Consider the following 26,710-nt stretch of genomic DNA (forward strand, 5'->3'; position numbering starts at 1 on the left):
GTAGCTCAGTCAAAGGATCTGGATCCAATCCCTAGTACCATAAAAAAGTGACTCTTCCTGGTGAGTTGGGGCCCTCCCTGGGCCCACTGCCAGCATGGAGCCATGGGAGGGGCCCCAGTGGCTGCAGGGATGAGGTGTCTACCCCTTCCATTTCCTCGCAGCTGCTCACCCCTGGCCTCCCACTGCTGACGCTGGGCACTCAGCATCTCTTCTTCTCCCCAAGCCAAACTTACTGGCTCCTGGCAGAAGGCAGAACCCTCCGCAGCACCCTCCCTCGCCAGGACCCATGCAGGTGTGATTACCCAGGTCCCCATGCCCTCCCTCAGGCTGCAATGCTGTCATGTGCTCATTAGGGCAGCCAGGTGAGCTCATGGAGGGGGGCTGAATCCTGGGCCTGCAAGGAGGCTGCTGGCGCAGGGGGCTGCATGATGCCTCTGCCGGTGCCTGCTGTGTTGGTGTCTGTGCACATGGATGTTGCTGTGTGCATCTATGCTTCAGAGTGTGTGTGTGTGCATTTGCACACGTGAGTGCCCACAGCTGTGTTCTGTATGGGTGTTGTTAGAACGGGCCACAAGCTCCATGTTCTGAATCGCTTAGCAGCTTCACTAATGTCCATGCGGAGATGTCCCCGAGCTCCTTCAGACTCATTCTCCCATGGTGCCTGCTGCTCCTGGGGCGAGGGTCCCTGAGAGGTGCCAGCTCCTCCCCTTCCTTCTACCAAGGGATGCAGAAGGAGGGGCTCCAGAGGCCCCAACGTTGGGGCCTGAAACTTGCCAAAATACCTCTCTCGGGAGGGGCAGGACACCATTTTCCCACCCCAGGGGTTGAGGAGGAGGGGCTGGCAGTGAGGTCCCAGCCAGTCAGGAGGGACTTCTTCCAACCTGCCTCCTGCCTGCAGGACACATACTGGAAGATGCCACCTGCGGAAGGTCCTTCCCATTGGTCCTCAGAACAATCCCGGTGCCCAAGCTGGACCTCAGGCTGAGCCGCTCAGCTTGAGCACTTTGCAGCCTACCCTGGCTTTATCTCTTGGCCCTCAGCCCCTCCCTCTGCTACACAGCCCTCCATTCATGCCCTACACACCTGCCACACCAGAGTTCACAAAGAGAGCCCAGAGGTCTGCACACCCCCTGCCACTGGGCAGCATCAGGGCAACCCTGACCTTCCCCATCACCCTCCCAGGAGCAACGACCGAATGTCCAGGAAGCCAGGCTGATGGCCCAGCCCTGTCAGGCTCAGGCACCTCCCCGGACCCTGTGCAGCCCTCTCTGCCTCTCCCTAGAGAACAGAGCAAGGGGCCCAGCTAAGAAGGCCCTGGATGGAAGTCAGCACACCTGGGCTCTGCCATGAGGCCAGTTTTGTGACTATGAGCAAATGCCTCGCCCTCTTTGAACCTTGGTTTCTGCAGCTATAAGATGAGGACAGGGGGAGCCCTTGCCGCACAGGTGAGTGTGCAGGAGGAAAGAGACCTGCAGCCCCCTGCAGACCCTAGCACTTGCTGAGCGTTCGCTAAGTGCCAGCTCTCGCTTGTGACCCCCTTTGTACACAGGAAACCTCAGGATCCCCTGTCCAAACAACAAAGCTGGATAACGGCATAGATTTCCTTTAACTTTATCATTTATAAAGCCATACAATGAATCGCAAAGAAATCGAGCAGCTGTACAGGAGTGGGGTGGCGTCTGTGTACATTCACATCCAGGATGAGAAGCAGAGGTCAGGGTTTGTACAAGGTGGTGGAGGTTATAGGCACAATGATACAAAATATAAAGTATATTTCCATCTATATAAATACACAGCTGGGGAGGGGAGGGGAGAGGAGGGGAGGGGAGGGGAGGAAGCTGGGTGTTCTGCTTTTTCCAAGAAGGGCCTGGGAGGTGTGGTGGGAGTGGCGGAGGTGGCATAGGGCGTCGCTTATATTTGTTTGGTGACAAGTCAGGGAGAGGAGGAAAGGTGAAAGGCAGCCATGCACACCCAGATGTGCTGTCACACACGGACCACAAACACGGACCACAGGAGAGTGTCGCACTGCTTAACACTGACTAGGGGACACGCTGGGGGTGTCGCTGAACAGTACCCTCACTGCCAGGCAGAGTCCAGGTGTGGCAGACATAGTGAGGTCCTCCGGCCTTGCAGATATTTTAAGGGAGAGGGGACGAGAAAGGACAGCTTGCCTGAGCCCACCCTGCGTGTCGGACCCTGTCCTCCATGCTGAGAGTCCACCAGTCAGCAGCCCTGCAGGCCGTGCCTTCCGACTCCTCTCCTGGCTGGGTCGTATTGAACTCAATGCCCCAACTCATAAGTTCCTAAAGAGATGAGCAAAACACCCGCACACACACATCCACACTTGCGCACGCGCACACACACACACATCCTGTTACCCCTGCACAAGGACACGTGACCTCAGGGTCCCAGGGCCTGAACTGGGAGGAAAGGTGGTGCTGAGACTGAACCCAAGCTGTGCAAGGACCCCAAGCGTGGTCCCACAGAGGGGACACTGCCTGCTTGATCTTCTCGAGACCTGAAACTGGGCAACACCGGATGGAGGGAAGAAGCCTGTAAGGCAATACAGTGAACAGAAGCCAGGGTGGGATGGACGCTGGCCCCAGCCACGGCCCCTCTGCTCCCCTGGACAGCAGGAGGAGTCTGCTTCACCGCAGCCCAGATCCTGCAGAGTGCAGCAGGATTCCTGCTCCTTCTCGTCCCAGGAGCCCTTGAGAAAGGGACCACACATGGCCACCGCATCACACTGTCCTGGCTACTCCTGACCACCCCCCAGGAGCCCTCATAAAACTGGGGGAGAAGGAATGCTGCAGCCAGGATCCACAGTTCACGGGTTGCATGCGAGAGGTCAAAGGCCTCACCAACCCTAGAAGATGACATCTGTCCCTCAGGTGAGGGAACTGAGACCCCGTGGCCGCAGGAGGGGCACTATCACCCCTGAGGCTATACACGGCTCCCTTTCTCCCCGTCTCCCTCTGGGGTCACATCTCCTTTGTGCTCAGGTCCAGCCCATTCCACTGCGAGAACCACAGGGCCCTCCCTCTCCGAGCCCACTCCTTGTGGAATCACAGATGTCCTTCCCTGCTCTGTCCTCTCCCTCGCCTCCCAAAACTGAACAGACTGAGGAGGGCAAAGCCCAATGCTGCCCCAGGGACCTGCGGTCCAGTTGCAGCACTGGGCTGGCCACACATCTCCGGCTCCTCCTGGCCAGTCCTCCAGACCTCTCCCATCCCAGCTCACATTCAAGGCCGGACAGCACTCTCCGTGCTCACAAACACACTCAACAACAAAGGACAGCAAAAGAGGTCAAGAGAGAGGAGGGCAAACATTTACAAAATAACAAGTAAAAGTGCTTTTTTAAAAAAGAAAATCTTTGGCAAGAATAGACTGCGATGCAGAGCAGTGTGCGTGTGGGTACTTGTGAAACACAGGACAGGGAAGGGAGGCAGGCTTCAGTGTGCTCCCTGCCGAGTGGGCCACTTGGAGACTAGGGTCCCTTCCCATCATCCTTTTGGAACGGCCACCCAAAGGCATGCTGGGAGCAAGTGATCAGCTGGCCAGTGCAGACCTGGGTCTTTCCCGTGGCTCGCCCACAGCTCCAGGGCGCCAGCTGGAGTGCGTGAGCTGGCCACACTCGTGGGTGGGTGGCAGGTAGGAAAGCAAACGTGTAGGCTGACCCCAGACTCAGTCCTGGGCCTGGATCAGGTGGCTAGCTCGTCTGATGCTCAGCCCAGCCTGGAGGGTGGAGAGGATGCCCTGCCGCAGAGGAGCGCCCCAGGACGTGCAGGGAGATAGGGAATTTACAAAGAAAGGGAAAGAGGAGTGTCTCCCTCAATCTTGGTACAGAATAGGGTTTATCCCTTACTAGGGAAGAAATAGAGGGGCCAACCCAGGCAACTGGCATACAATCCCAGAAGGAAGGGCACTTTGGAAGGGCCTCAGTTACTAGGCCCAAAGTGGGGCCTTTGACCCTGCTCCCTGCCAAACAGACACTCTCTTTTCCAGCTCCCTGAACAGAAGGTCCACACGGATACAGTTCCCTGGAGGAGGAAAAAGCATAACAGAAGCACACCCCAGTGGCCACACACTCCCGCATCCAAACTCGCACATTTGCCAGGCCCCTGGCGAAGGCGGGCTCCCCACACACCCAAGGAGCTGCCCAGGGGCCCTGGCTTACCAGAAAACAAGGGGTCATAGGGATGGAGCATGTGCACCCCATCCCACTGAGCCCGGGTCGTAGCCTGGGAAAGGCTAAGGTCCTGGCAAGAAGACCTCCGGTCCCCCCAAGGATAAAGGCCCCTGTATTCCAGGCTCTACTCATACATGGAAAAAGGGATGGGAACTGGTTTATGCCCAGGGAGGCCATAAAGCAATGCGGTAAAACAATAAATACTTCTTGTCAATTTACCTATTCTTTTTTTTAACCTTTTCTCATATTTTATTAGCTTACAGGTTCTGTCAGTATGTCTCATGTATATATTATATATATTTATATATCAGTACAATGCCTCTTTCTAGGGGACCCCTATAGGCTTAAAAATGAAGTCCTGATCAATTTTCCTTCCAGCTTAGAGTCCGTAGGAGGTGGTTAAGGGGTTTCCCAACTGCCCAAATGAACTCTGAGTCCTTTGGGCTACATGTACACTCTGCCTCTGTTTGGGCAACGTGGCTCTGTGGGGGAAACCAAGGCAGAAGAGGAAATAGCAAGGCTTTGGCATTTCGGGTGCGCTATGTGGGGCTCTGGTAGCAGCCCTAGGAGCTCTTTAGGGTTGGCTTCAGTAGCCCGGTAGGCAACTGCAAGTCACACCCCAAAATATTTACAGCAGGGAGGCAGGGGTGACAGTCTTCTCCCTAGGGCCTTAGTGAGCAAGACTTTAGGAATCAGGCATCCCAGGATGAGCCCCGATGTAAGGACCCTGCAGGACAGAGCAGGGCAGGGCACATGTGGAAGGCTCCATCCCTAGCCCCCCAAAAGACATCATGCAGATGAGTAAATCTGAGATAAGGCTGGTGCTAGGGCTCCAGGCCAGGAACAGCGGACAGCTGGGGATCCTGGCTGGCAGCTCGTCCAGCTCACAAGCTGCAGAGGTGGATGCCAGAGCTCAGGGGTCACCCTTCCTGATGGGTTTCTTCCCAAGATTACAGACACCAGCACTTCCGCTTCCTCAAACCAAAGCTCCAGCTCCCCACTGAGGTACAACGGAGCGGGCAAAGCTGTGCAGCAGGTCACCGCGCCTGCCAGGGTCTCTGCACAGGAAAATGGGCTGGTGGCACCCGGGGCCTCTGGAGGGCAGGCATGGGGACCAGGACTCATCGTCCTGGGTGCTCCTGCAGGAGAGGGCTGCTGTCACCTCCCGAAGGCCCCTCAGCCCCAGCCTGATCTTTGGATCTTACACACGTGTGCCACAGACACACGAGACACAGTAGAGCAGTACAGCTGTTGGTGATTCTAGCAGAAAGAGGCAGACAGAAATCAGTGTGAAGATGTGGGTTGGGGCGGCTATGCGCCCACACCATCATAGATTGGAGGCCCGCTCAGGCTCCAGGTACCTTTGCAGAAGATAAAGTTCCACCACTTCCTGTCCGCCGCTGTTTGGCTTAGGAACCTACCTACAGGTGGCCAGAAAAGGATGTTCTTGGTTTGACTTCTCACAAAGCAGGGTGATCAAGGACACAGATCTTCTATCCCTCTGCCCTAAAATGTGGGTCCCAAGGAGGCCAGTGGGTGCACTCTGAGGAATCTTTCCCCTCAGAGTGGCGAGGGGAGCAAGGAGCCCTGGCCAGTTTGGGAGGCTCTGGGGTTTTGCGGTATCCATCTACCCAGGGGAATCTTCTCCTCCATCTTTTCTTTCTCTTTCTCCCTCTCCCCCTCCCCTCCGTGATTCACTTCCCTCTCCCCATGATGCACTTTCTTCTCTCCTTCTCCAAAATTGGTCCAAAGTCCTCCTTCTGGATTCAAGGTGGTCAGGATTCACAGGTCCCCTCCCACGTGCCCCGTCCCCAGTGCCCTGGCCTGGGCAAGGTGTCTGGGCACTCATCTCTTCTGGCCAGCACTCAGCATGACCTTGGAGACAAAGTTGACGATGGCAGAGGCAGGCTGGTTGGGGTCCAGCTCAGCGAAGAGGTGGCAGGCGTTGTCCGTGGTGCTGCCCTGCTTCCGGGCCACGAAGCCAAAGAGCCTGCAGGGGCAGGGAAGGGTGACGGGCTGAGGGGGCAAAAGAGCAGCCCAGGCAGGTGGGCCCAGCTGCCCAGCAGCCCTGCAGCCCTCCAAGCACTGGGGACTGGGGCTGGCATGAGCCCTCCACTGGGGACAGTGCCTCTCTTTGTCTCAAGGCAGCAAAAGTTCCCCTCTGAGAGGCGAGGGGGCAGCTGGGGGTGAATGGGAGACTGCAGAGCAGGGTGGGGATGAGGCCAGAAATAAACTGAAACATTCCTCGGTCCTTCCCCGCCCTGCTCCTCCTGGCTGGTCCCGCATCCCACACAGCACAGGGACAGAGCTGCCCTTGGCCTGCTGGGCAGGGGCGACCTCCGCAGACACCTCAGGTCCCAGCATCCCTGCCCTGCCCTGCACACACACACACACACACACACACACACACACACACACACACACAGAGGCATGCACATCCCTCCCAGAGAACGGGAGGGGGATCCCACACCTGTGCCCTCACCCCTCCCAAACTGAGACTGGAGCGATCCAGAGTTCTCTCCTTGCAAAACAGAGTTAAAAATACGAGGGCAGAGAACAGAATGTGAGCATAGGCCCCTCCCTCCCAGCCAGTATGTTGCTAATTAGAGCAGGATGGGACAGCAGGACAGCTGGAGATTCCAACGGAACCCACTGCCTGGGACAGACCAGACTAAGATTAGCCGGGCTGGTTCTGCCTCCTGGTGTGTGCGCGTGTGCGGGTGTGTGTGAACACACAGAGGCACACACCACACCCACATAACTTCATGAAGCTATGCACACTGCACCCCTGCATACATGTGTGCACAACCACACTACCTGCACATTTACTGGCACACACCACCGACTCACAAATATTCACATTCTACACACACACACACACGGCACATATGCACACACACTTTCACACATCAAACACCACAGCACACACAAAACACATGGTTGCACACACATACACACACACTATATATATATATATATATATACACACACACATGCGCGCACACACACGCACACACACATACCACACACACATAGCCCTGTACTTCCTACAGCTGTGCTCTGCCAGCTGTGTTTCAGGGCTGGGACAAGGCTGGGTAACACCCAGCTGGTGGGAAAGTGGGTCCTCAGTGTGGCCCTCAGGCTGGTTAGGCTGTGGTGTGGCAGGGATGCCCAGGCAGGGGAGGGACATCTCCAAGCTCCCTGCTGGAGGGAGACCTGGCCAGCCGTGCCTAAGGCTGCCACCTGCCCTGCCCGCAAGCAGTGGCCTGCCTGGCAGGCTGGAAGGAACACGGGGAGGGAGCTGCAGGGACTCTGAACTCCTGATGACACCCTGACACCCGAGGAAGGCATCCCTCTTCCCAAGCAGCCTTTCTGGAGCCCCACTGTTGGTGTGCTCAGATCACTGCCAAACCATCCGTTCCCCAAAAAGAGGCCTCACACTGCCTGCTGCAAACTCCCCACCATCTCTTCCCTGCTTCTGTTCTGTTTTGCTTTTGGTTTTTTTTGTTGTTGTTGTTGTTGTTTTTTTTGTTTTTTTTTTTGTTTTTTTTTTTTTTTTGTGTGTGTGTGTGTGTGTGTGTGTGTGTGTGTGTGTTTTGGTCTTTTTGAAACAGGGCCTCACTATATAGTCCTGGCTGGGCTTGAACTCACTATAGACCCAGGCTGGTCCCAAATTCATAGAGGTCCTCCTGTCTCAGCCTCCCAATTGCTGGGATTACTAGCAGGCACCACCACGTTGTTTATCTGTTTTCTTATTCATTAGCTGCACTTTCCCACCCCAGGACAGACTCATCCTACCTTTGGGGGCCTGCAGTTCAGTCACGTCATCCCCTCCCCTAAAACAGTCTCTCTTTTAAGACCCATTTAAAACTATGTGTTCTTCTCCCAAATCTCCCCAACTCTTTCCCTGCTGAGACACACTCCCCACTGCTAACACCACCGCAGAGGTGGGCAATGCTCTGTCCAGAACCCAGTGACTGTGGCAGAAAGGTCCCCGCTACCCTTCCTCAGCCTGTCCCCTGCTCCACCCGGGGGCTGGGGGAGAAGCCACACTTACTTCGCAGGGGCACCTCCCTCTGTCTTCATCCACCTGTGGACAAAAAGGCGGTCAGGGTGGACCACTGAAACTCTCCCCAGAGCCCTGCAGCCCAGCTCAGGCTTCCGGAAAGGCAGAGGAACCCTCTTCTGCAGGACAGAAGCTAGTGCCTTCCGGGTGTGAAGACAAGAAACGGGCTGAGGGTCGGGCATGTGCAGAGGGTGGAAGTGGGTCTCAGTGGCTGGGAAGACACAGGAGGATGCCAGACATGGTCCCCGCGCACACGAGAATCTTCTCACTGAACCAAGAATAGATGCACGCACATGCACAGACATACATGCCAGTGAGGCAGAGCTGGGGAGGGGCAAGGGGTCTTAAGAGACTTACTTTCTTTCTTGTGGATCCAGGTCACAGAAGGTGACAGTGTTGAGGGGATAATGCCGCCTGAAGAAGAGTCTGCAGCACAAACACAGAATGAGCATCAGAGTGACTGTTTTCTCACATCGCCTCTGCAGGCCAGGCTGCCCATCCACCATCTGTGCCTGCGGCTAGTCCACACAGCCTCCTTCCTGCTTATGAGCAAAATGGCCTGTGCCACTCCCCCCAGGGACCTGAACAATGCACAGAGACAGCAGCGTGAGCCACAAAAACGCATCTCAATTGCTGGGAAGGAAGCTAAGGAAGGAGAAATGGAGGTCCCCTGGAGGAGGGAGCAACTGGGCTGGGGCTAGCAGAAGCCAAGAGGAGGCGCTCTACCCCTGGGGGGCAGGGGCTTCTCTCTGTTGTATCTATGGCTGAACACCCATGCAAGCAACCCTTGGCAGGATGGATGGATGAAAGGATAAATGCATGGGGAGAATAGTGGGGGGTGAATGGGTACAAGTAGGTAGAGAGGTCAGTGGTGAGTGGGTGAGGAAATGGATGAACAGACAGATGGACGGACGGATGGATGGATGGATGGATGGATGGACAGATGAGCCAGTGAGAAGAAGAATGGATGTGGGACACACGGCATAAGTGGGTAACAGGTAGGTGGGTGTGAGAGACGAACTCGCTGGTAATGGGTGGACGGCAGGGCTGCGGGAAGGTGAGCCGGCACAGAAGCGGAAGGAAGAGGCTTACTTTCTCTGGTTGTCAGTCAGTGTGATTCCCTGGGCGGAAACTTTGAAATGAACAATGGTGGCAGCTGGCGTGGGGTCTGCAGCCAAGGTCTCCGATATGGCTTTTGAGATGGCCTGCGGCCCGGTGAGTGATTCCATGTCCACAGAGTTGACAAAGAGCACATTACAGGCTAGAGGAAACCAAACCAGAGAGAAGCGTGTGGGTGGCAGGGAGTGGGGGACAATGCCCCACAACCCTTCATCGGGGAGAGGGTAGCAGATGAATTTTAGGCCAGCCGTGGGCCCAAGTATCTGCACATAGAAATGCAATCTGCCTGGAGACTGTGGCCTGGGGAGACTTCCAACCTGCCACGGCAGGAGGGGATGGGGCAGGGGTCTGGTCTCAGGTGACCACTCACCTGCACCTTGCTTCAGCAGGTCAGTGGTTGAGTTGGCAGGGCCTGAGCTATCTTTCGATTCATCTGTGGGGTCTGAGACAAAAATTCAGCTAGTAACTAAATCCCTGGAGCTGGAAAGAAGCATGCATTTGGCTGGGCCTCGAGAGAGAGCTCTGTGATACGTAGTGCACTGAAAACTGCTTTTCCTAGCAGGCCCTTGGCAGTCAGCACCGGGTTATATACAGCCTGCATGTCGACAGCCACTGAAGCACTCAGCCTGCTGGTGCAGGGCTCTGAAACCCAGCAGAGCTGGCCTCAGACCTCATCCCTCAGCACCTGCTACGTGTCTAAAATGAGGATGACAACATCAGTGGGTTTTTGAGATATCCCATTTACAGTTTTAAGCCCAGTGCTTGGCAAACAACAAGCCTTCAAGCTTCAACGATCCGTATCACCATTGCAGTTTTGCATTGAAGTGTCTTGGTGAAGACCAACCTATGTCCTCATTCGTTAAACCACCCAGGCAACACAAAAATCATTTCCAGGTTCACAAGAATTGAGTGATACCCTGTAACCCCAGCATCCTGGGAGTTTGAGGCCAGCCTGGGCTACATAGTGAGTTCCAAGCCAGTCTGAACCACACAGTGAGATTCTGTCTCAAAAAATAAAAAAGTAAAAACAAAAAAGAACTGAGTGACAGGTGAAATAGCTTGATTTCATCATTTTACAATGTGTACATGTGTCAAACATGTTAGACCTTGTACGTAGTATAATTTTTATTTCACCTATACTTTAATAAAATTGCTTCTGAAAGGAAACTCATAAAAAAAGTAAGAATAAGAAACAACTCTTTGTCTATACCAGTGCATCTTATTCTTTGGTGTGAAGATCTGTTAAAACAGATCACTGGGCCCAACCCAGAGTTTCTGATGAGGAATTTGAGAACACTTTTCTCAAATTTGAGAATCTGATAACCAGGGAGCACGCTTTGAGAACTGCTGGTTTATACAACTTAAATAGAGGATTCTGTAATTGCTGAACTACTACAGTAAATTCCATTAAAATATAATTTAATTTGTGCCAAAATTGTGTGGTTGATAATACTATTTCATATGTATTTGAACTTTAAGCTAGTAGTGAAGTGGACAGAAATTGTCAGAGGCTTTATTTCGACCTCAAGAATATTCCCTACTTCTCTGGTCTCCCTCAGGAAGAGGCTTTTTTTTTTTTTTCAAAGAGAATTCAGAAGGAATTTCTTGACACCTTCTAGTATTTTCTAGAACCATCTAGAAAGGCAATTTACTGATGCTTCTAGAGCTGATATTTTGAGGTGAACTTTTCCTTCTTTTTTAATAAGGAAAGAAAAAGAAGAGACGGTGAGTGGCTTTCAGTTTCCCGTACTGGCAAGGTGACAGGTGTCCTCCAACCCTGGCCCTCACTCTGGAGCAGCTGAGAGCCAGGACCAGAAGCAGGCAGCTCATGGATGTGTAGCAAGAGCAGTCTCATGACCTACCTCGGTTTGGGATGACCAGCTTGCAGGGCAGAGCCAGTGGGATGATGGAGTGCTGGTAGACCAGGGCGGACAGGGAGCCTGCAGGGGTGACACAAGCCTTTCAGGGGCTGAGCAAACGAAGGGCAGTGGGAACCCACGGCGCCCCTACACAGCATCTTCAGCCTTTCATTTTGTTACTGCAGACCTGGAGTTGAGGAGGGCTCCTCCACTGAGCTACACGCCCAGCCTCAGCTTTCATTACTCTCGTCCCTCTAACACAGCTGAAAAACTCACTTCTTTTTAGCCAGATCCAAGGAAGAAGGTTCCTAAGCTCACTCTAGAGGTCACAAGGTGACCTAATAACTTTCCTTACAGAAAGTTCCCCGGCCACATCTCCCCTAAATCCCTCGGGTTAGCAGGAGGGCTCTCAGATCAGATGGAAGTGACAGAAAGCTGCGAAGTCAAATCCCAGCTCAGTGGCTTACTATCTATGTGCTAATGGTGTCTGCGGGGCCGGGCGACACACCAGGGAAGCTATGGAGCCCAGGAGCACTGTCCAGAGGGAGGAAACCCACTGCTCCTCCACACTGCCAAGTCTGTGATGCACAACACAGGCAGAGCCCATGACCTTGGGAGGACCCAGGGGCGCCTGGGACAGGCTTGAGACTGTAGCCAGATCGCAGGGACAGAGGCAGGGGTAGCTCACCAAAGTTCGGCTCGTTGGGGCAGCCCTTGAGCTTGACGCCCCTGGGGCCGGTCTCTATAAGGAAGTGTCGCACCAGCTCATGGGTCATGTCTCCTTCGATACAGAGAGAGAAAGAGTCGGTCACTTTGGCCTCAAGGCATCCCCCACCCGGCTCCCAACACTGCTTCCCAGCTTCCCCAGGCTCCAGGGACAGCACGGGAGGAAGCGCCCCAGAGACAAGATGGCTAGAACCCCGCAGGATGGAAACAGCCGTTCACTCCTTTCCCATCCCTCCAGGAAGCCACCACAGCCCGCATCCTGGTCTCTGATACCACCTTCACAAGCCCAAGACGCACTCTTCACAAAAGTCACCCTTGTAAAGGGCCAGATCCCGTAAGAGTTGGCTTTGTGCTTGGCACAAATGCCCCGGGACTGAGACGTTAAGGTTTCGGGCCCATCCTGGGAGATGATGGTACCTTTTTTATTCTGCTGCATGATGGTTGGAGGCGGTGAAGACACCTTCATGGCCAGCCCATAGGCCCCTCGGAAGGAGTGACTGTCACGGATGATGAAGGCCCCTGGTTCTTGATCCTTGAGGAGCGCGATGGCTGAATTGGGAACAGACACAGAAAAAAGAGGAAATAAGAAATCAAGAACATTGGCTTCGCCTAAATCCTACAGGGCCTGCCATACTTCATTCTCTCTCAGGTGATGACACTCTTGAATGTCAGAATCTAAACTCTTCTGAGGGCTATCCTGTACCAACATGGACAGACTTTGTCTGGAAGTGGCCAGACATTAAATGTTTCGGGCTTTGCAGGCCATGCCACCTGTCATGACTACTCAAGCCTGCCTCTGCATCAGGAAGGGTCAGAGGCACATAGACAGGTGTGTCTGTGCCCCAATAAAACTTTATTAAAAACCCAGGCACTGTCAGGTGAGACACTCCACACCCACACAGACTTTCCTTGAGACCCTGATGTGGACTTCATCTCCATTTTCACATCAGGGTCTTCTTCTCATCTTTGGGCTTTTTCTGCTGTAAAATGAAATCTTCTCCCACAGGACTAAGAGAGCTAAAGCTTCCTCTTTTCTTGGCTGATCTTGTCCTTTCCTAGGGAAACTATGGCTTTCCTGGACCTTCCCAAGAAGCATCCACCCTTCTTTCCACAGGAAGTGTTTCTTACTGTCTGGCTTTATCCCAGCCCCCTCCCTGTGACCAGCAGCTGTGCAAAGAGGAACGAGTCCGTACTGTTTGTGGTCCTAGGCAGACATGGCAGACAGCAGACATGGCGTACCACAGAGCCCCCAGCACACACAGCACTCACCCTGCTCTCTGGAGATCTCAGGCTTATACCAATACTTGGAAGTGTCCTGGACAAATTTCACTTTAGCCCGTGTCTCCGGGCTGTTGTCTAAAGGAGGAAAGGAAAGGAAAGTGTTATGGGTTCAGCTGTGCCCCCAGAGAGACACACTGAAGAATCCTAAGACTTATATTTGGAAATAGGGTCATCAAATTTTGCAGATGTCATCAAGTGCAGATAAAGTTGTGCTGGATTACATGAGCCCTGAGTCAATGAAACTGAAGTCCTTAAACAAAGAGAGACACAGGGACAGCATCATGTGAAGGCACAGGCAAAGATGGCTGACGCATCTATGAGCCAAGGGACACCAAGGGTGACTGGCCATAGGAGGAGCCCATAACAGACTCTCCCCTGGAGCCTCCAGAGAGAACCAACTGCCAGCACCTGAACTTTGGACCTCTCACCTCCATTCCTAGGACAAAATCCATGGCTGTTGTTTTGAGAAGCAAGTGTGTGATACTTTGTGATGGATGCCCCAGGAAACCAACAGAGAAAGCTAGTGTACCCCAACATGGTGGAGCGTAAGAGGAAGGAATGCAGAGTGGTCTTTTCATCCATCCCTGTCTCCTTCCAACCATCCTGAGGTGGTGAGCTGCCCTGCTGATGAAGGGCTGGCCGGATGTCCTCACTGAGCTGCCAGCAGCCTCCCCCGCTTCTCCTCTTCTCCCGAAGATTCTGGGGTAGTCTTCCCACAGCTCCCACCCTATGGGCTGACACCCTCTCCAGCCCCTATCTCCCAACTGCAGCACAACAGTTGAGACAACAGGGCAGAAAAAAAGACTCGTGCCTGCGGCGCCCTGGCCTTTCCCTAAGCCGGGGTCCCGCATCACAGAAGGCAAAAAGTCTCTGCTGCCGTGGGACAGGCGAGGGAGGGCTGGCCTAGACTCTGGAGTCTGTCTAGCTCCACATAATTCATGTGACAGTCTACTGTCAACTGCAGTCGCCCTGCCATGCCACACAGTGCCAGGGCTTGTTCCTCCTAACTGTGTTCCTTCATGCTTTGTCTCAAAGAAAATAAAAAGGGGGTGGGGAAGAGGCAGAGGGAAAGAAACAAAGGGATATTCCAGTTGTGCGTTTTTCCTCCCCGGTGTCTGGGGAGAGGCTGGAGCAGGGGCCCTGAGCTAAGGATGAGCTGGGGGAGCTGACCAGGAGGCCCATCTCTGGGGCTCGTCCATTTCCACTGAGGTTTCCCTTCCTCGGGCTTCTGGCTCCATCTCCAGAGGCTGGCAAGGAGGAGGAGGAGAGATCAGCTTCTCCTCTGGGCAAGGGCTGCAGGCCTCTTGTCCCTACCCTGCCGCCCTGGCAACTGCTGCCATCTGCCCTTTTAACAAGCTGTCAGAGGCGGCTGCAGCCCCACGTGCCTTCCTCTGTTGACTCCTGCTATTTTAAGCAGGGAAGATGGTGGGAAACAGGAAGTATCCCAACTACTAGAAGTTTTGCATCCCTCAAGGAGAGAGGCTGGGAACCAGATGTCCCCAGTAGGCGGGCAGGAAGCACGGGGGTGCAGGGTCACCTAGGTGTCCAGCCTTGGCAGGCTGAGGGCAGGACTGAGCAGCGACATGGGAGGAGCTCCCAGAGGCCCCTTCTGAGGCTGCCTGGGACACTTTACATCTACCTCACACCTGGAGCCTCAAGGCCGCTCCCCACACAGTCAGGGTGACCCAAGGCCCCAACCTCTGTGACAGTAGACAAAGAACTCTCTCGGGCAGAGGCCAAGTCCTGGGGAAAGAGCTCACTGTGCAAACCCACATGGGTTTCCAGGAAGTCGGAGAGAACCTTGGCTCTGAGAAAACAGCCAAGCCCTAGTCCCGACCCATGTCACATCTGGTCACCAGACCTATTATCACTGATGTGCACGGTGGGGCTGGCAAAAGGCATAGAGACCCACGTTCAGAAGGCATACTTGTAAAGTTATGCTACGTCACGACAGTCCCTGTGACAGGGACCCATGGTCAGGCACAGTGGAGCCAGCTTGTAATCCCAGCACTCTGGGAAGCTGAGGCAGGAGGACCTCAAGTTTAAGCCCAGACTGCACAACATCCTGATTTAGCTAGGTGGTGTCTCAAAATAAAAAATAAAAAAGGACTGGGGATATAGCTCAGCACAAAAGCTCAATCTCCAGTACCAGAAAAAATATATATGAACACATAATGAAGACAATCTACCAACACTTTGAGGGAACTAGCTCGGGCAGTGGGGACCTGGATTGGAAACCTAGCTCTGCTAGTCTTAACTGTGTGATTCTGGACAAATGACATCGCCTTTGGAAGCCTTGGCTGCTCCCGGCAAGAGTAAAGAAGCTACTTGACCAGGGAAGTGCTGGTCTGAGGCTGCCACATAACATGTGCCCAACAGATGGCTGTGACAATGCTGGCCATGATAGCAGTTAAGCTATGATTAGTATCTGCATTACCTCCACCCTCACTCACATCCCCACCATGGCACCCACATCCTGAACAGACAAGGAAACTGAGGCCCAGAAGTCAGGGACTCCCCTAAGGCCCTCTGCCAAGGCATGGCCTGGACAGAAGTCCTAGCTTGGACCATCTCTCAGGGCTGGAGGAGAGCCCTACCTGGCATGGAGTACTTGGAGAAGTCAGGTAGAGTGTGGGAGAAGGAGACCGTGCTGCCCCCACTGGGACTGGACATGCCACTGGTGACAGGCGAGGAGGACACCTTCCCGTTGATGGTGGCATAGTTGGGGAGGCTGCCGGCCCGGTCTCCCACCGACATCCTCCGCTTCTCTGGCAGGGCTGGCGTTGGGCTCCCTTGGCGGAAGGCTGCAGAATCTGGTGAGGGTGAGGTGCCGGGGCTACTGAGGCCGGGATAGTAGGCAGGGGAGACGGGGAAGGAGGGAGTGGAAGGAGCCTGGTAGCCAGATGCACTGCTCTGCCGGGACAGCGTGGGTCTCCGGTCCTCAGGGGTGGAGTAGCCACCGTAGGCAACGTGCCGGTCCAAGCTGGGGCTGCCAGGAACCACGGATCCAGACCCTCCCAGGTGACGGCCCAGACTGGGGCTTCCAGGGCTGGCTACCGCATTGCCATGGACACCAGAGGCCAGACTGCCTTGGTGGGTCCCAAGGTGCCGGCCCAGGCTGGGGCTCCTTGGAGTGGATGCTGCACTGCTCTGGGGGCTGGAAACTGTATTGCCATGGAAACCGGGGCCTGATGGACCCATCACTTGACGGTGGCTCAAACCAGGACTGCCAGGGGCAGTCATGCTGGGGTTGATGGCTCGCCGGCCAAAACCAGGACTGGGCGGAGTGTTGGTGCCCACTGTCCTGTGGCGGGCCTGGGGGCTTCCTGGGACCATGTGGACGCTGGCTATGCTGTGCTGAGGCCGGGCCTGGCTCTCCGGAGAGGAGTTGAATTGTTGAAGTGAGTAGTCAGGGCTGCTGTAGCTGCTGCCCACAGTCGGGAGAGGAGAAGGGCTCTGGTAACTTCTCTGGGCCACAGGGCTGGGCTGGCCCAGGCTGCCGGAGCGAAAACCAGAATCCGGCAGAGGCTGGGTGGGTGTCCGGGGGCCCTGGTCGCTGCTCTCCCCTGATGGGAAACTTCCCACTGAAGTGCTAGAGAGACAACAAACAGAGAGGTCAGCACGCCAGCGGGCTTTCAGAGAGTCCCCAGGCTTCCTTCCAGCACAAATAGCACCAACAAGAGCTCTGCTCGTGGTGTCTTAGAATGTTAGAGCTGTTACACATTACCTCGTGGAACTGCTAGACAGAGAAACCGAAGGTCAGAGAGATGAAGCAAGAAGCTCAGAGCCACACAGCTGTAAAAGTCCATGTTTTCTACTCAGTGGTGCACGCCGACTCCTGAGCCAGAGGAATCTCCTCCACCCACACTGAACGGGACTGTGCCGTTATGGTCTCCAACATCACAGAAACTCACAGAGGACCACAAATCAAGCCATCTGGCGCCCGTTCCTACATGGCCCACCTTGACTCAGTTTCCCCATGTGTGTCACCATCATCCTTAAACACTGAGAGCACTGCCACGGGGCTTTCACTCTCAGGTGGCTTCAGAATCACAGAGAAATGGAATCGTGGGGGGAAGGTTTCAGACTGGAGGATATCAACCAATTATAAAGTCTACTCTCCAGCCACTGGATCTGATCACTAAAGGAGCAAGCTACCTCGAGTGGTAAAGAGCCTCCCGTCACCAAGAGAATTCAAGCAGAGGCTCATAAGCTTGTGAAAGGCCTTTTCTCCACTGGGAGGTTAGGTTAACTGAGCTTCAGAGGACCCTCCCAATTCTAAGATCCTGATAAAATTCAGTTGCTAGGGGAGTGCATCTGGGTAAGCAGCATCCTCCCTGCTAAAAGCTTTCCATGTGGAAAACGAGGGGCTGGATGAGCTGATCCTGGGTGAGCGGCAGCTATGGAGGTGGCAGGCAGGTTTGTCCGCACTGTATGCCCTGGCAGAGGGAGACTCTGGGCCAGGTAGGTGGTCCCTCCCTAGGCTCCCTGGGTAGCAGAAACCAAGGGTAAGGAGGTCATCGACCAGGCCAGGACGAAGTCCACTCGGTACCCTAAAGGGACAGAGCAGAATGCCGCCTCCTGGTAGTGAAGAATGAGACAGACGACAGGATGCACCAGGGTGAGCAGCACAGGGACGAGCTGCTAAGCCAGAGTTCCGGAAGATCATCCCAGAGGAGGAATGGAGCTTCCGGGCTCCTGCAAACAGCACCACTGGCCCTCTTCAACGCTGCAGCCTCTGCTTCCATGGAGAAGCTGGGGAGTTCGAGGTAGATTGCGCTGTGAGGTGCATACTTGGCTCGAGGTTTTAGAGCTCCCCAGCTTCCTCCCAGGGACCTCACTCTGCTGGGCCAGTGGAGGTTGAGCAGCAGCCTCACCCATGGGCCACGCACAGAAATGGGAGGAAGGAAGAGTCAGGCATTTGCAGGCTTTGTTGAATCCCAAGTCAGGAGGAAGACGGGCTCGAGAAGGGATGGTCTCCCCTCCCAGGGCTAGTTCCTGCCAGGGACGGGTCCTCCTCCAGACCTGGCCTGAGCCAACCATAACTTCCCTTTCCTAGGTCATTTCCTCTCCGAGACATGGAATCTTCACTCCCACGTAATCAGGCAGCTTCTCACTGCTTCCAAGTGGGCCCTCTCTCTCCTATGCTGCCAGTAGGGACTGTCCCTTGCCCACTTCTGGCTTCCCTCTGATGGGCTCAGATGGATACTGATGTCATCCCTCAGTCATCTCACTTGCAGGCTGTGGGACCTCAGTTGCCCATACCAATCCGTCACATCCCCAGGCTCAGTCCCTCTGTGCTCTTCTTCCAAAGCACCCCTGGATGTCCTGCTCATTCCCCTGGCCTCCCATGGATAGCTCTAATCCTCAGAAATTCCCTAGGCTTCCTTGGCCTGAAAAAAGGGCCCTTGCCCTGATCTCCAGGCTTTTATCCTTCTCTTCCAGCTGTGAGCACATCCGGCTCCTATCCCAGAAGGACAGCACCAGGACACAGGATGAGGGGAGAAGACAGGAGGCTTCGAAGCCACATGCCCATGGGCGGAAGCCTATTTCTGAGACTGCTTAGCAGGAGGTCCTTGAGCAAGCAACTTCATCGATGTGCCTCAGTTTCCTCTTCTGCAAAGTACAGTTAACAGTGAAGATAACCGCTCAGAGCCCACAGGGCAGGGGCTGGTGCCTTGGAAGCACTTCCTACATACATGGCTAGGTTTTATTTCTTTTTAAAATTTTTACTGACTTAATTTCTCAGTAGTAGGCATTGAACCCAGGGCCTTTGCCCTGAGCTACATCCCCAGCCCTTTCCTATTGTTTATTTTAAGATAGAGCCTTACTAAATTGCTAAGATCCCCAGGCTAGGCTCACACATTCAATCCTTCTGCCTCAGCCTCCCAGAATGCTGAGGTTACAAGTGTGTGAAAGCCCCCCCCCACTCTAGGTTTTAAACTTGGAGGAAAGATCTTGCACCCCTCACCCTGGTCCATTTCACTCCTTTCCTCAGCACGTAGATGGGTGAGATTGAATGCAGCCTGCTGGCAATCAGAGCTCACTCGTCCCAGACTCCCCATAAAACTCGGAGCTCAGGACAGGCTCTCTCAAAGCACACAATGAGGTGGGCTCATAAGGGGCAGCAATCTAGAGGTGACTTCTGCCCACCAACACCCTGGACAGATCCCAGGACCCTCCCAACCCAGGTCTGGATTCGGCCCCTCACACATGTGCTCCCTACTCCCAGCTTACCTGTCAGCGCTGAGGATGGGGCTGCTGGTGGAGAGGGGGCTGGGGGAGACAAAGGAGCCGCCCAGGGTCCCGTTCCTCAACAGGGTCTCCTGGCCATAGGCCTGGGCAGCTGGGGCGCTGAAGCTCTTGGGCTCAGTGTCCTGAGCTTGGGGCCTGGCCACCGCTGTCTGCGCCACTGACTCTACATAACTCCGAGGTTCTGCAAGGGACAAGGGGACAGAGACTCAGTGCCAGAGTGACAGAGACTGAGGTCCCCGGGGATGTAGTATGGACACCACCCAACCTGTCAAGAAACACAACCCCCCAGTGTCCAGCCTGGAGGAAAGACAGCTCAGAAACAGATCCCCATGATGCTGGGGCGCTTTCCCTGGGGCCCATGCTGGGGCTGGCATGGAGAAGCTTCCCCCAATGGACCCAGGCACTGCCTCTGCACATGGCCATCGCAGAGTCCTCCCCCAAGCATCTGTCCATCGCTGGTGTCCTTGTGACCACTCCTTTCCTTCCGTACGTGATGCTGCTGCCCAGCCCCTCAGGCCCCACTGGAGTCTGTGGCTGTAGGGTGGACACAGAGCCCTGCCCTGCCTCGGGACAGCCCCAGGCTCCTCCGCATGCCAAGAATCCAGAAACAAGCTTGCTCACCTAGCAACAGGCCTGTGCCGATGAGTCACACCCAGCAAGACACCACCCACCTCCGCCTGACACGCTTAGCATTCCTCAAGAGAAACCCATGCCAGGTAGAGCTGGACATCCTGTGCCCACCTCTGGCATTTCTGCAGCACTGGGCAGCTTACAGAGCACACTGACCCATGTTATCCCTGCTGGTGCTCAGCACAGTCCAGCAGGGGCTGCAAGGGAGGAAAGAGCCAGAAAGGCCACTTTATAGAGGGGTCTAAAGGCAGGAAATAAACCGGCAAGAGGCACAGCTCCCAGCCCAGCGCTTGTCCAACATCTGCCACAGCCTCGGAGGCTGGCCCGGGAACTAGCCCGATGCTAACAGTAACAGCAAACAGGAGTGTGACCGGTGAGGGTTGAGGTTTCCCTGCCTGCAAACCTGGCGCAGTCACTATCTGACCTGAGGGACCAGGGCTGAGCACAGAGCCAGGCTCTGCCACTCTTAATCATTGGCCGGAACCAGCCTGAGATTCTGAGGAGCTGGTGCCTGCACATCCTGTGGCTTGGGCCCCTGCACCTTTTGCTGGTCGAACTGTGATGGTCACTGAGTCAGTGAAAAGAGCGCTGGGACAGAAGCAAACAGTATGGAGCCTCCCTCCCCTGAGCTCCAAGGAAACCTCATTAAGAGGGAGGGCTGGCATGATCTCTTTTAAGAGCCTGACCTCCTCACCAGGTGGTCCAGGCCAGACTTCCTCTCTCAGCCCTACGCCCTCCCCAGCACACACAGAGGACAAGCTTCTGACCCTTATCAGAAGGATTCTAAAGGCCTGGGTGGCACATGTGAACAGAGGTGGGTACAGCAAGGTCTATTCCAGGTACAAGGCACAGGGTACCATAGGCGCGGCCACCTGGGTACCTAGACCTGCAAGAGAACCAGCAAGACCCACCCCCCAAAAACATCCCTCAGCAGCCCAGGCCACCACCCACCTCAAGATGCCCCTCTGGGCCAGCCTGACACTGGAAGCTTCCGTTCTGTCCTCTGACCCAGGGCCAGAATGCATTTTTGTGAAGGACCCAGCAGTGTGAGCCTTAGGTGTGGTGGGTCAGACAGTCTCTGTTGCAATTGCACAACTCTGCTGTTGAGTGCAAAAGCATCTGCAGACAACAACTGAGTGGGCACAGCTGTGTTGTAATAAGTTTCCTTACATAAATAGGTGGCAGGCGGGATTTGGCCAGCTGCCAGGGTTTGCTGATCCATGCTGTAAATAAACTGTCTCATCAGCCCAGAGAGGTCAAGTGATTTGTCCACAAAACACAGGCAGTCGATGGGCATGCATACCACTACCCCAGTGCAAGTGCTGGGTGGCCTAGTGTGGGCCCACAGTCTTATATGGGCACCTAGAATTGACTGCTTCCCATGCACCAGCCTATCAGCTGGAGGAATGCCAGCTCCACCAGGCTATGCCTAGGATAAAATTAGCAAATGATCATGTGAGGAAAGTCAGATTCGGGGAATGTGGATGCCTTGCCCTAGTCACACAGCTGACAAATGGCAGAGCTGCCCAATCAACTGGCAAAGAGCCGGACCCTCCTGTATTCACAGGACCATCTGTAGGACCATCTGAAATTGGGCAGTCAATGGTTTCAGAGTGGCTTTAGTTTGAGGAAACTGCTCCTTGCCTGAGGATGGCAACTGGAGGGCACTTCATCTGCAGAAGTGCTCAGATGACCCGGCCAGAGCCCACTCTTCTCTCCCATTCCTCACTGCCCCATCCATCTCTCCCTCTGAACACTTCCTGACCCTTCCAGATAAACGCTCAGTGCAGCTTCACCCAGTTCCCACGGTGCAGTGTCCCTCCTTCCACCTGGATGGCACGGAGTCCACCTGCCCCTCTTAAGGGCCCAGAGCCTGCCTGGCTAATAGGTCTTCCCACCACCTCATACACAGCAGATAACTTCCCACTTCTGAGCCACAGAAAGCCAGGGGAGTCCAGGCCTCCGTATGTGTCTGCCTCACCAATCCACAGAGGTCCAACCCTTGCCCTCCAGCCCCAGGCAGTCAGCGGGGTCCTAGAAGACCTAAGACACCCACAATCCCCAGAGCTCAGGCTGGAAACGGCAGAGATGACTTCCTAGTCTGCTCTCTTCTCCATCCTCATCTTCTCTGCCCTCATCTGTGTCCCTGCAGCCTGGCTTTTACCTACTGCATCACCCACACCCCTTGTCCTATGGCTCCAGATCGGACTAGCAGGAGATGAGCAGGAGAGATAGAGGGGCAGGGGTCAGTGGCTGTGCCCTCCACACAAGGCCACAGTTGCTCACCACCCTCTCTTTCAGGCTGTGTTTGTTTCTGTGCAGGTCTGGGGTGGCAATGGCTCCCTACTGCTGCCAGGGGTAGCACAAGGTACGTGACATTCTTCACAGATTTGCCCAGACTTCTAAACGGTCCACTAAACCCTCCTTTAGTTGCGCCACTGGAATGAGTCATCGGCTCTCTGCCAAGACCTTGACCCACACGTTGAGTAAACAACACTGCTACCTGCACCTCCCCCTCTTTAAAAGCACCTGTACCCCCGACTAAACAGGAAACTGAGAGGTCCCACAGTTAGCTGCACCTCGAGGCCAAGCACAGCTCTACAGAGCGGGCTGGCGGAACGGCCCATCAGATGTCCTGACAGATGAGAAACGCGAAGCTGGCCACGTCCTCATGGCCCGTCTGGTGGCCACGACCCCAATCCCTTCAGCTTCTGAGCCACAGGAAGCCAGAGGAGCCCTCGAAGGACTAGGAGTCTGCCTTGAGGGATGGGCCCTCACTGGGGAGAAGGAGCAGAGTGTGAGGGCACCGTGATGTCAGGAGACACCGGGGTCTGGGTGACACGGAGCCCAGCTCCACCCTGGCCTCTGCACTTGCTGTCTGCCACCTGTGCTCGCCCACCCCGTCCTCTTCCTCAGTCCCAATCACACCTCAGTCCCAAATTGGGGTCAAGAGGAGCAAAGCCCTTCGATGCCAGCTGCATTCCTCATGACCCCAGAGCAGGAAGGACCTCTGGGAATTATCTGCTTTGCCGGGACCGTGAAAAATTGAGCTGAGGGCCCAATGTCAATTTTGCCAAGGTTGCACACTGAGTTCCATATGAAAATGCTTCTTTTTTTCTGCCTGTCCCTCAGCTTTCTCTCACCTTCCCATCTCAGGGTTGCATACTGACGCTTGCAGCTTTCCCCTTCTTTTTGGCCAGAGCCCTTCTGTGCCTCAGTTTCTTCATCTGAAAAGTGGGCATGAGAATACCTGCCTGCAGTGGATGAAACATATGGAGATGGAAACTTCCTTCCAATTTGTCCTAATTCTGATCTGCAGAGATGGTTAAAACCACCTTCCCCTGCCTAAGGCCCACGCTGGGCCACTCTGGTCTCTCCCACCCTGGGTACCCTACAGCTTTCCTCCTCTCCACAAGTCCTGGGCACCTGCACCCAGGCAGTGCAGTCAGGAAGACTGGGAGGGTGGGTTAGGGAGGGTGCTGCACGGAGAACATTCCAGGAGCCCAAACCATCCCAGTGGCTGGTGGTGGCTTAGAACAGCTGGAGATACAAGAGGGACGGGGCTCCTCCAGCCTGGGACACCGGCAGCTCTGCCTCCGCACCCTCAGGTGCGTTTTCTGGCCCCAGGAAAGAACTCCAGCTGTGGAAAAGGGACTCAGCCTGAGTAAAGGGAGACAGGCGGGGACCGCAGGGACCCGGTGGTTCAGTGCTGCCTAACACACGTGAGGCTCTGGGTGTGACCCCGGCACCGGGAAAGGTGGGGGAAGAGAGGGAGGGGAAAGGAGAGAAGGGAGAGGGGAAAGGAAGGAACGAGACAGTGACTGCAGAGGAGGAGGAGACAGGAGAGTGGTGGAAGGACAAGAGGAAATAAAGGCCTGAGTCCCCTGTCCAGGTGCTCAAAAGTTAGAATCTCAAACCATTTCCATCGGCCCACACTTCCCCCTCCGAGCACCCGTGGCACCACTCCCTACCCCGGCTCAGCGCGTCCACCTGGCCTTACGACTCGAGCTCCCTCCTCCCCAGGCCACTCCATCCCCCTTCACCCCTTGGTGCCAAGCACCCAGGTGTCACGGGACACCTGGCATCGAGAGCCCAAGAGAAAGAAGAGTCCCCAGAGAGGCTGCCTCTAGGCCAGGGTCTTCCTGAGCCGTATCTGTCCACCCCAAATCTCCTGGACGGAGAGAACTATCCTGGGTGTCCCCTGCCACGGGAAGCCACTCCCAATGCCAACATCGAATCTCAATATGGCAGGCTTCTGTGTCTCTGTCCCACAGCCTCACCGACTTTTCAGTTCCTAGAAGAAGTAGGCCATCACTTCCTACTACAGGGCCTTTGCACATGCCACTCCCCTCTGCTCTTCTCCTATCTGAGTTTCACCGAGTTAGCACAGAGTGTGTACTTTCCTGTAAATTCTCGTAACCCTAAATCCCTTCCCTCCCACGCACTGAATGCATAATTCTGAGTGCTCCTTTAATTGCAGTTCCTGTTCACATGCACACTTTGTGAGATTAGGAACCGTATCTTGAACTGCTTATCATTCAATCCCCAGAGCCTTGCATGATGCCTGGCACACAACAGTCCTACAAAACACCTCCTGAATCAATGAATAAAAGAATGCACGAATATATTTAGCACAGTGACGTGAAGGGAGCAGCAGCCTCCACATTCTTCTTTTCCCTCAGTGGAATAATTTGGCCACTCGTCATCTTTTTTTTTTTTTTTTTTTTTTTTTGTCTTTTTGTGACAAGGTCTCACTATGCCATTCAGGCTGGCTTTGAACTTACTTTGTAGCCCAGCCTGGCCTAGAACTCACAGCGATCCTCCTGCCTCAGCCTCCCGAGTGCTGGGATGACAAGTGTGCACCACCGCACCAGGCCCCCACTGGTCATTTTTCCTCACAGGCCTTTTTTTCTGAATTTCCCCTTAAAGTGCCAGCAGGGAAGTCAGCAAAGAATGTGCTGCAGTCTGAGCCAGACCTTGGAGCCTGAGTCAGGAAATGCAGCACGGCTCCCAGCCTTCCACCTACCCCAACCCCAGCAACAATCCTAGCTCCCACACTGGAATCCCAAGGCTCTGAGGCAGGAAAGGCTCGGAAAGGGCCACTTCTGTAAGAGTTAGGAGACCCACAACTCCTCATCCTCCCCGACCCTAACAGTCCTCAGCTCCTGTCTGGGGTGACACCAGCATGGTTAGGAATCTTCCCCTCCAATTCCATGGCTCTGGGACAGATGGGAAGTGGGAGGACTCGGGGTCTCATGAGCCGAGGCATTCATGAGGCACCTGGAAGCTGCCAGCTCAGCTGTGTCAGCACTCGCTCCTTCTGTATGCCGGGCAAGTGCTCCACCCCCGAGCCACACCCCCAGCCCCCAGGACCTGTCAGCCAACCCTGAGACCTTCTCATGTGAGCATTTGAGAGCCCAGCTTGTGCTCGGGGCTGGGAGCCTCCTGTGTACCCCAGATCTGAAGCCCAGGATCACGGCTGTGGGCCCTGATCACCCCAGCCACCCCTTCCCAGCTCCAATGCCTGTCACTGCCAGGAGCCCACATGAGCCTTTCAGGCTGGTACCCCTTCGGGTCACCCACACTCTGAGTCCTCGTGAGACTTCTGCCAGAACTCACTGAGCCACTTCCACACTCACTGCCCGCCCCCACTCACCGGGTGCCCCATACAAGAGTTCATCAAATCAGGACTTAGGCCAGGGACCCGCAGCCACCTAAGTCCTTGAATCTGCTTCTCAGAATAATGTGAGCAAGTGTCCCGATGTGTGCTTGTCCTGGGTGGGTATGCGGCTTTCTTGAAGCCCCCAAGGCATCTCCCATCCGAGAAAGACAGACTGCCTACTTCCTGTGCTAGGAGGAAACCAGACAGAGGCTTCCAAAGGGCGAGACATGGCTCTCTGACAGTGGCTCTGAACCTCGGGCAGTTACCCCTCCAGGGGACGCTGGCTGCAATGGAGACATTTTCTGTTGTCACGACTGGGTACTACTGGTGTCTGGCAATGGAAACCAGAGATGCTGCTCAGAACCCTACAGGCTACTCCACAGCAAGGGACTGTGCAGCCCACAGAGTCCTTGTTCTGAAGGCCTGGCCTGTCCACCTCTGTGGGTGGCTGCCCACCCACCAGGCAGGTGCAAATGCGCCTGGAGAGGAAGTGGCAGGAGGGGTACTTTTTGTCAACAAGGTGCCACCAGATTTAGGGCTAGACACTGGCTGGCCCTGAACTGGTGCCCAGTGGCTACAAGCTCTCGAGGCAGCATTCAGGGAGCGCCAGGGGTTGGGGACAGAAAGGCTGTGTGCCTGGTCACTTGAGACCAGGTAAGAAGAGAGGGCTGTCCCCCAGCCAACTGTGTCAAGCCCTGTGTGCATGCAAAGCCATTCATAAGGCAGCAGGAGTGGTCACACATAACCCCATGCTTACCTTCTGGAAGCTTGATCACCTCTTTCCCCTCATCTTCCTCTGAGGGAAGAGGAGAAGAGAGGCGAGAGGAGGACAGGCAGGAAGAAAGGTCAGGTGGTGAGAGGAAGAGCCAGCAAGAGAAAGAGAGAGAGACTGGTTATCAGGGAGCATTTCTGGAGAAAGAATT

At 55.0% G+C, this 26,710-nt stretch overlaps 1 protein-coding gene across 14 annotated transcripts in view; it reads right to left on the bottom strand.

The window, feature by feature from the left end:
• Positions 1-1,595: 1,595 nt before the first annotated feature.
• The window catches only part of Tns1 (tensin 1), a 217,620-nt gene continuing 192,505 nt past the window's right edge, over positions 1,596-26,710 (bottom strand). For 11 of the 14 annotated variants that reach the window (XM_063237476.1, XM_063237475.1, XM_063237471.1 and 8 more), the window contains 12 exons: positions 26,545-26,583; positions 19,478-19,676; positions 15,838-16,832; positions 13,229-13,315; positions 12,377-12,508; positions 11,922-12,014; positions 11,237-11,314; positions 9,745-9,816; positions 9,348-9,516; positions 8,613-8,681; positions 8,247-8,279; positions 1,596-6,179 (listed from right to left, as the gene is read on the bottom strand). In XM_063237476.1, the coding sequence (XP_063093546.1) occupies positions 6,035-6,179; positions 8,247-8,279; positions 8,613-8,681; positions 9,348-9,516; positions 9,745-9,816; positions 11,237-11,314; positions 11,922-12,014; positions 12,377-12,508; positions 13,229-13,315; positions 15,838-16,832; positions 19,478-19,676; positions 26,545-26,583 (2,111 nt within the window). In that variant the 3' untranslated portion in view covers positions 1,596-6,034. The remainder of the gene's footprint in view (positions 6,180-8,246; positions 8,280-8,612; positions 8,682-9,347; positions 9,517-9,744; positions 9,817-11,236; positions 11,315-11,921; positions 12,015-12,376; positions 12,509-13,228; positions 13,316-15,837; positions 16,833-19,477; positions 19,677-26,544; positions 26,584-26,710) is intronic. The other 3 variants (XM_063237477.1, XM_063237473.1, XM_063237472.1) reach the window with 1 other exon arrangement.

This window comes from Cavia porcellus, unplaced genomic scaffold (assembly GCF_034190915.1).
Source record: "Cavia porcellus strain 051 isolate PalLab524CR breed Dunkin Hartley unplaced genomic scaffold, mCavPor4.1 scaffold_26, whole genome shotgun sequence".
NCBI lineage: Eukaryota > Metazoa > Chordata > Mammalia > Rodentia > Caviidae > Cavia > Cavia porcellus.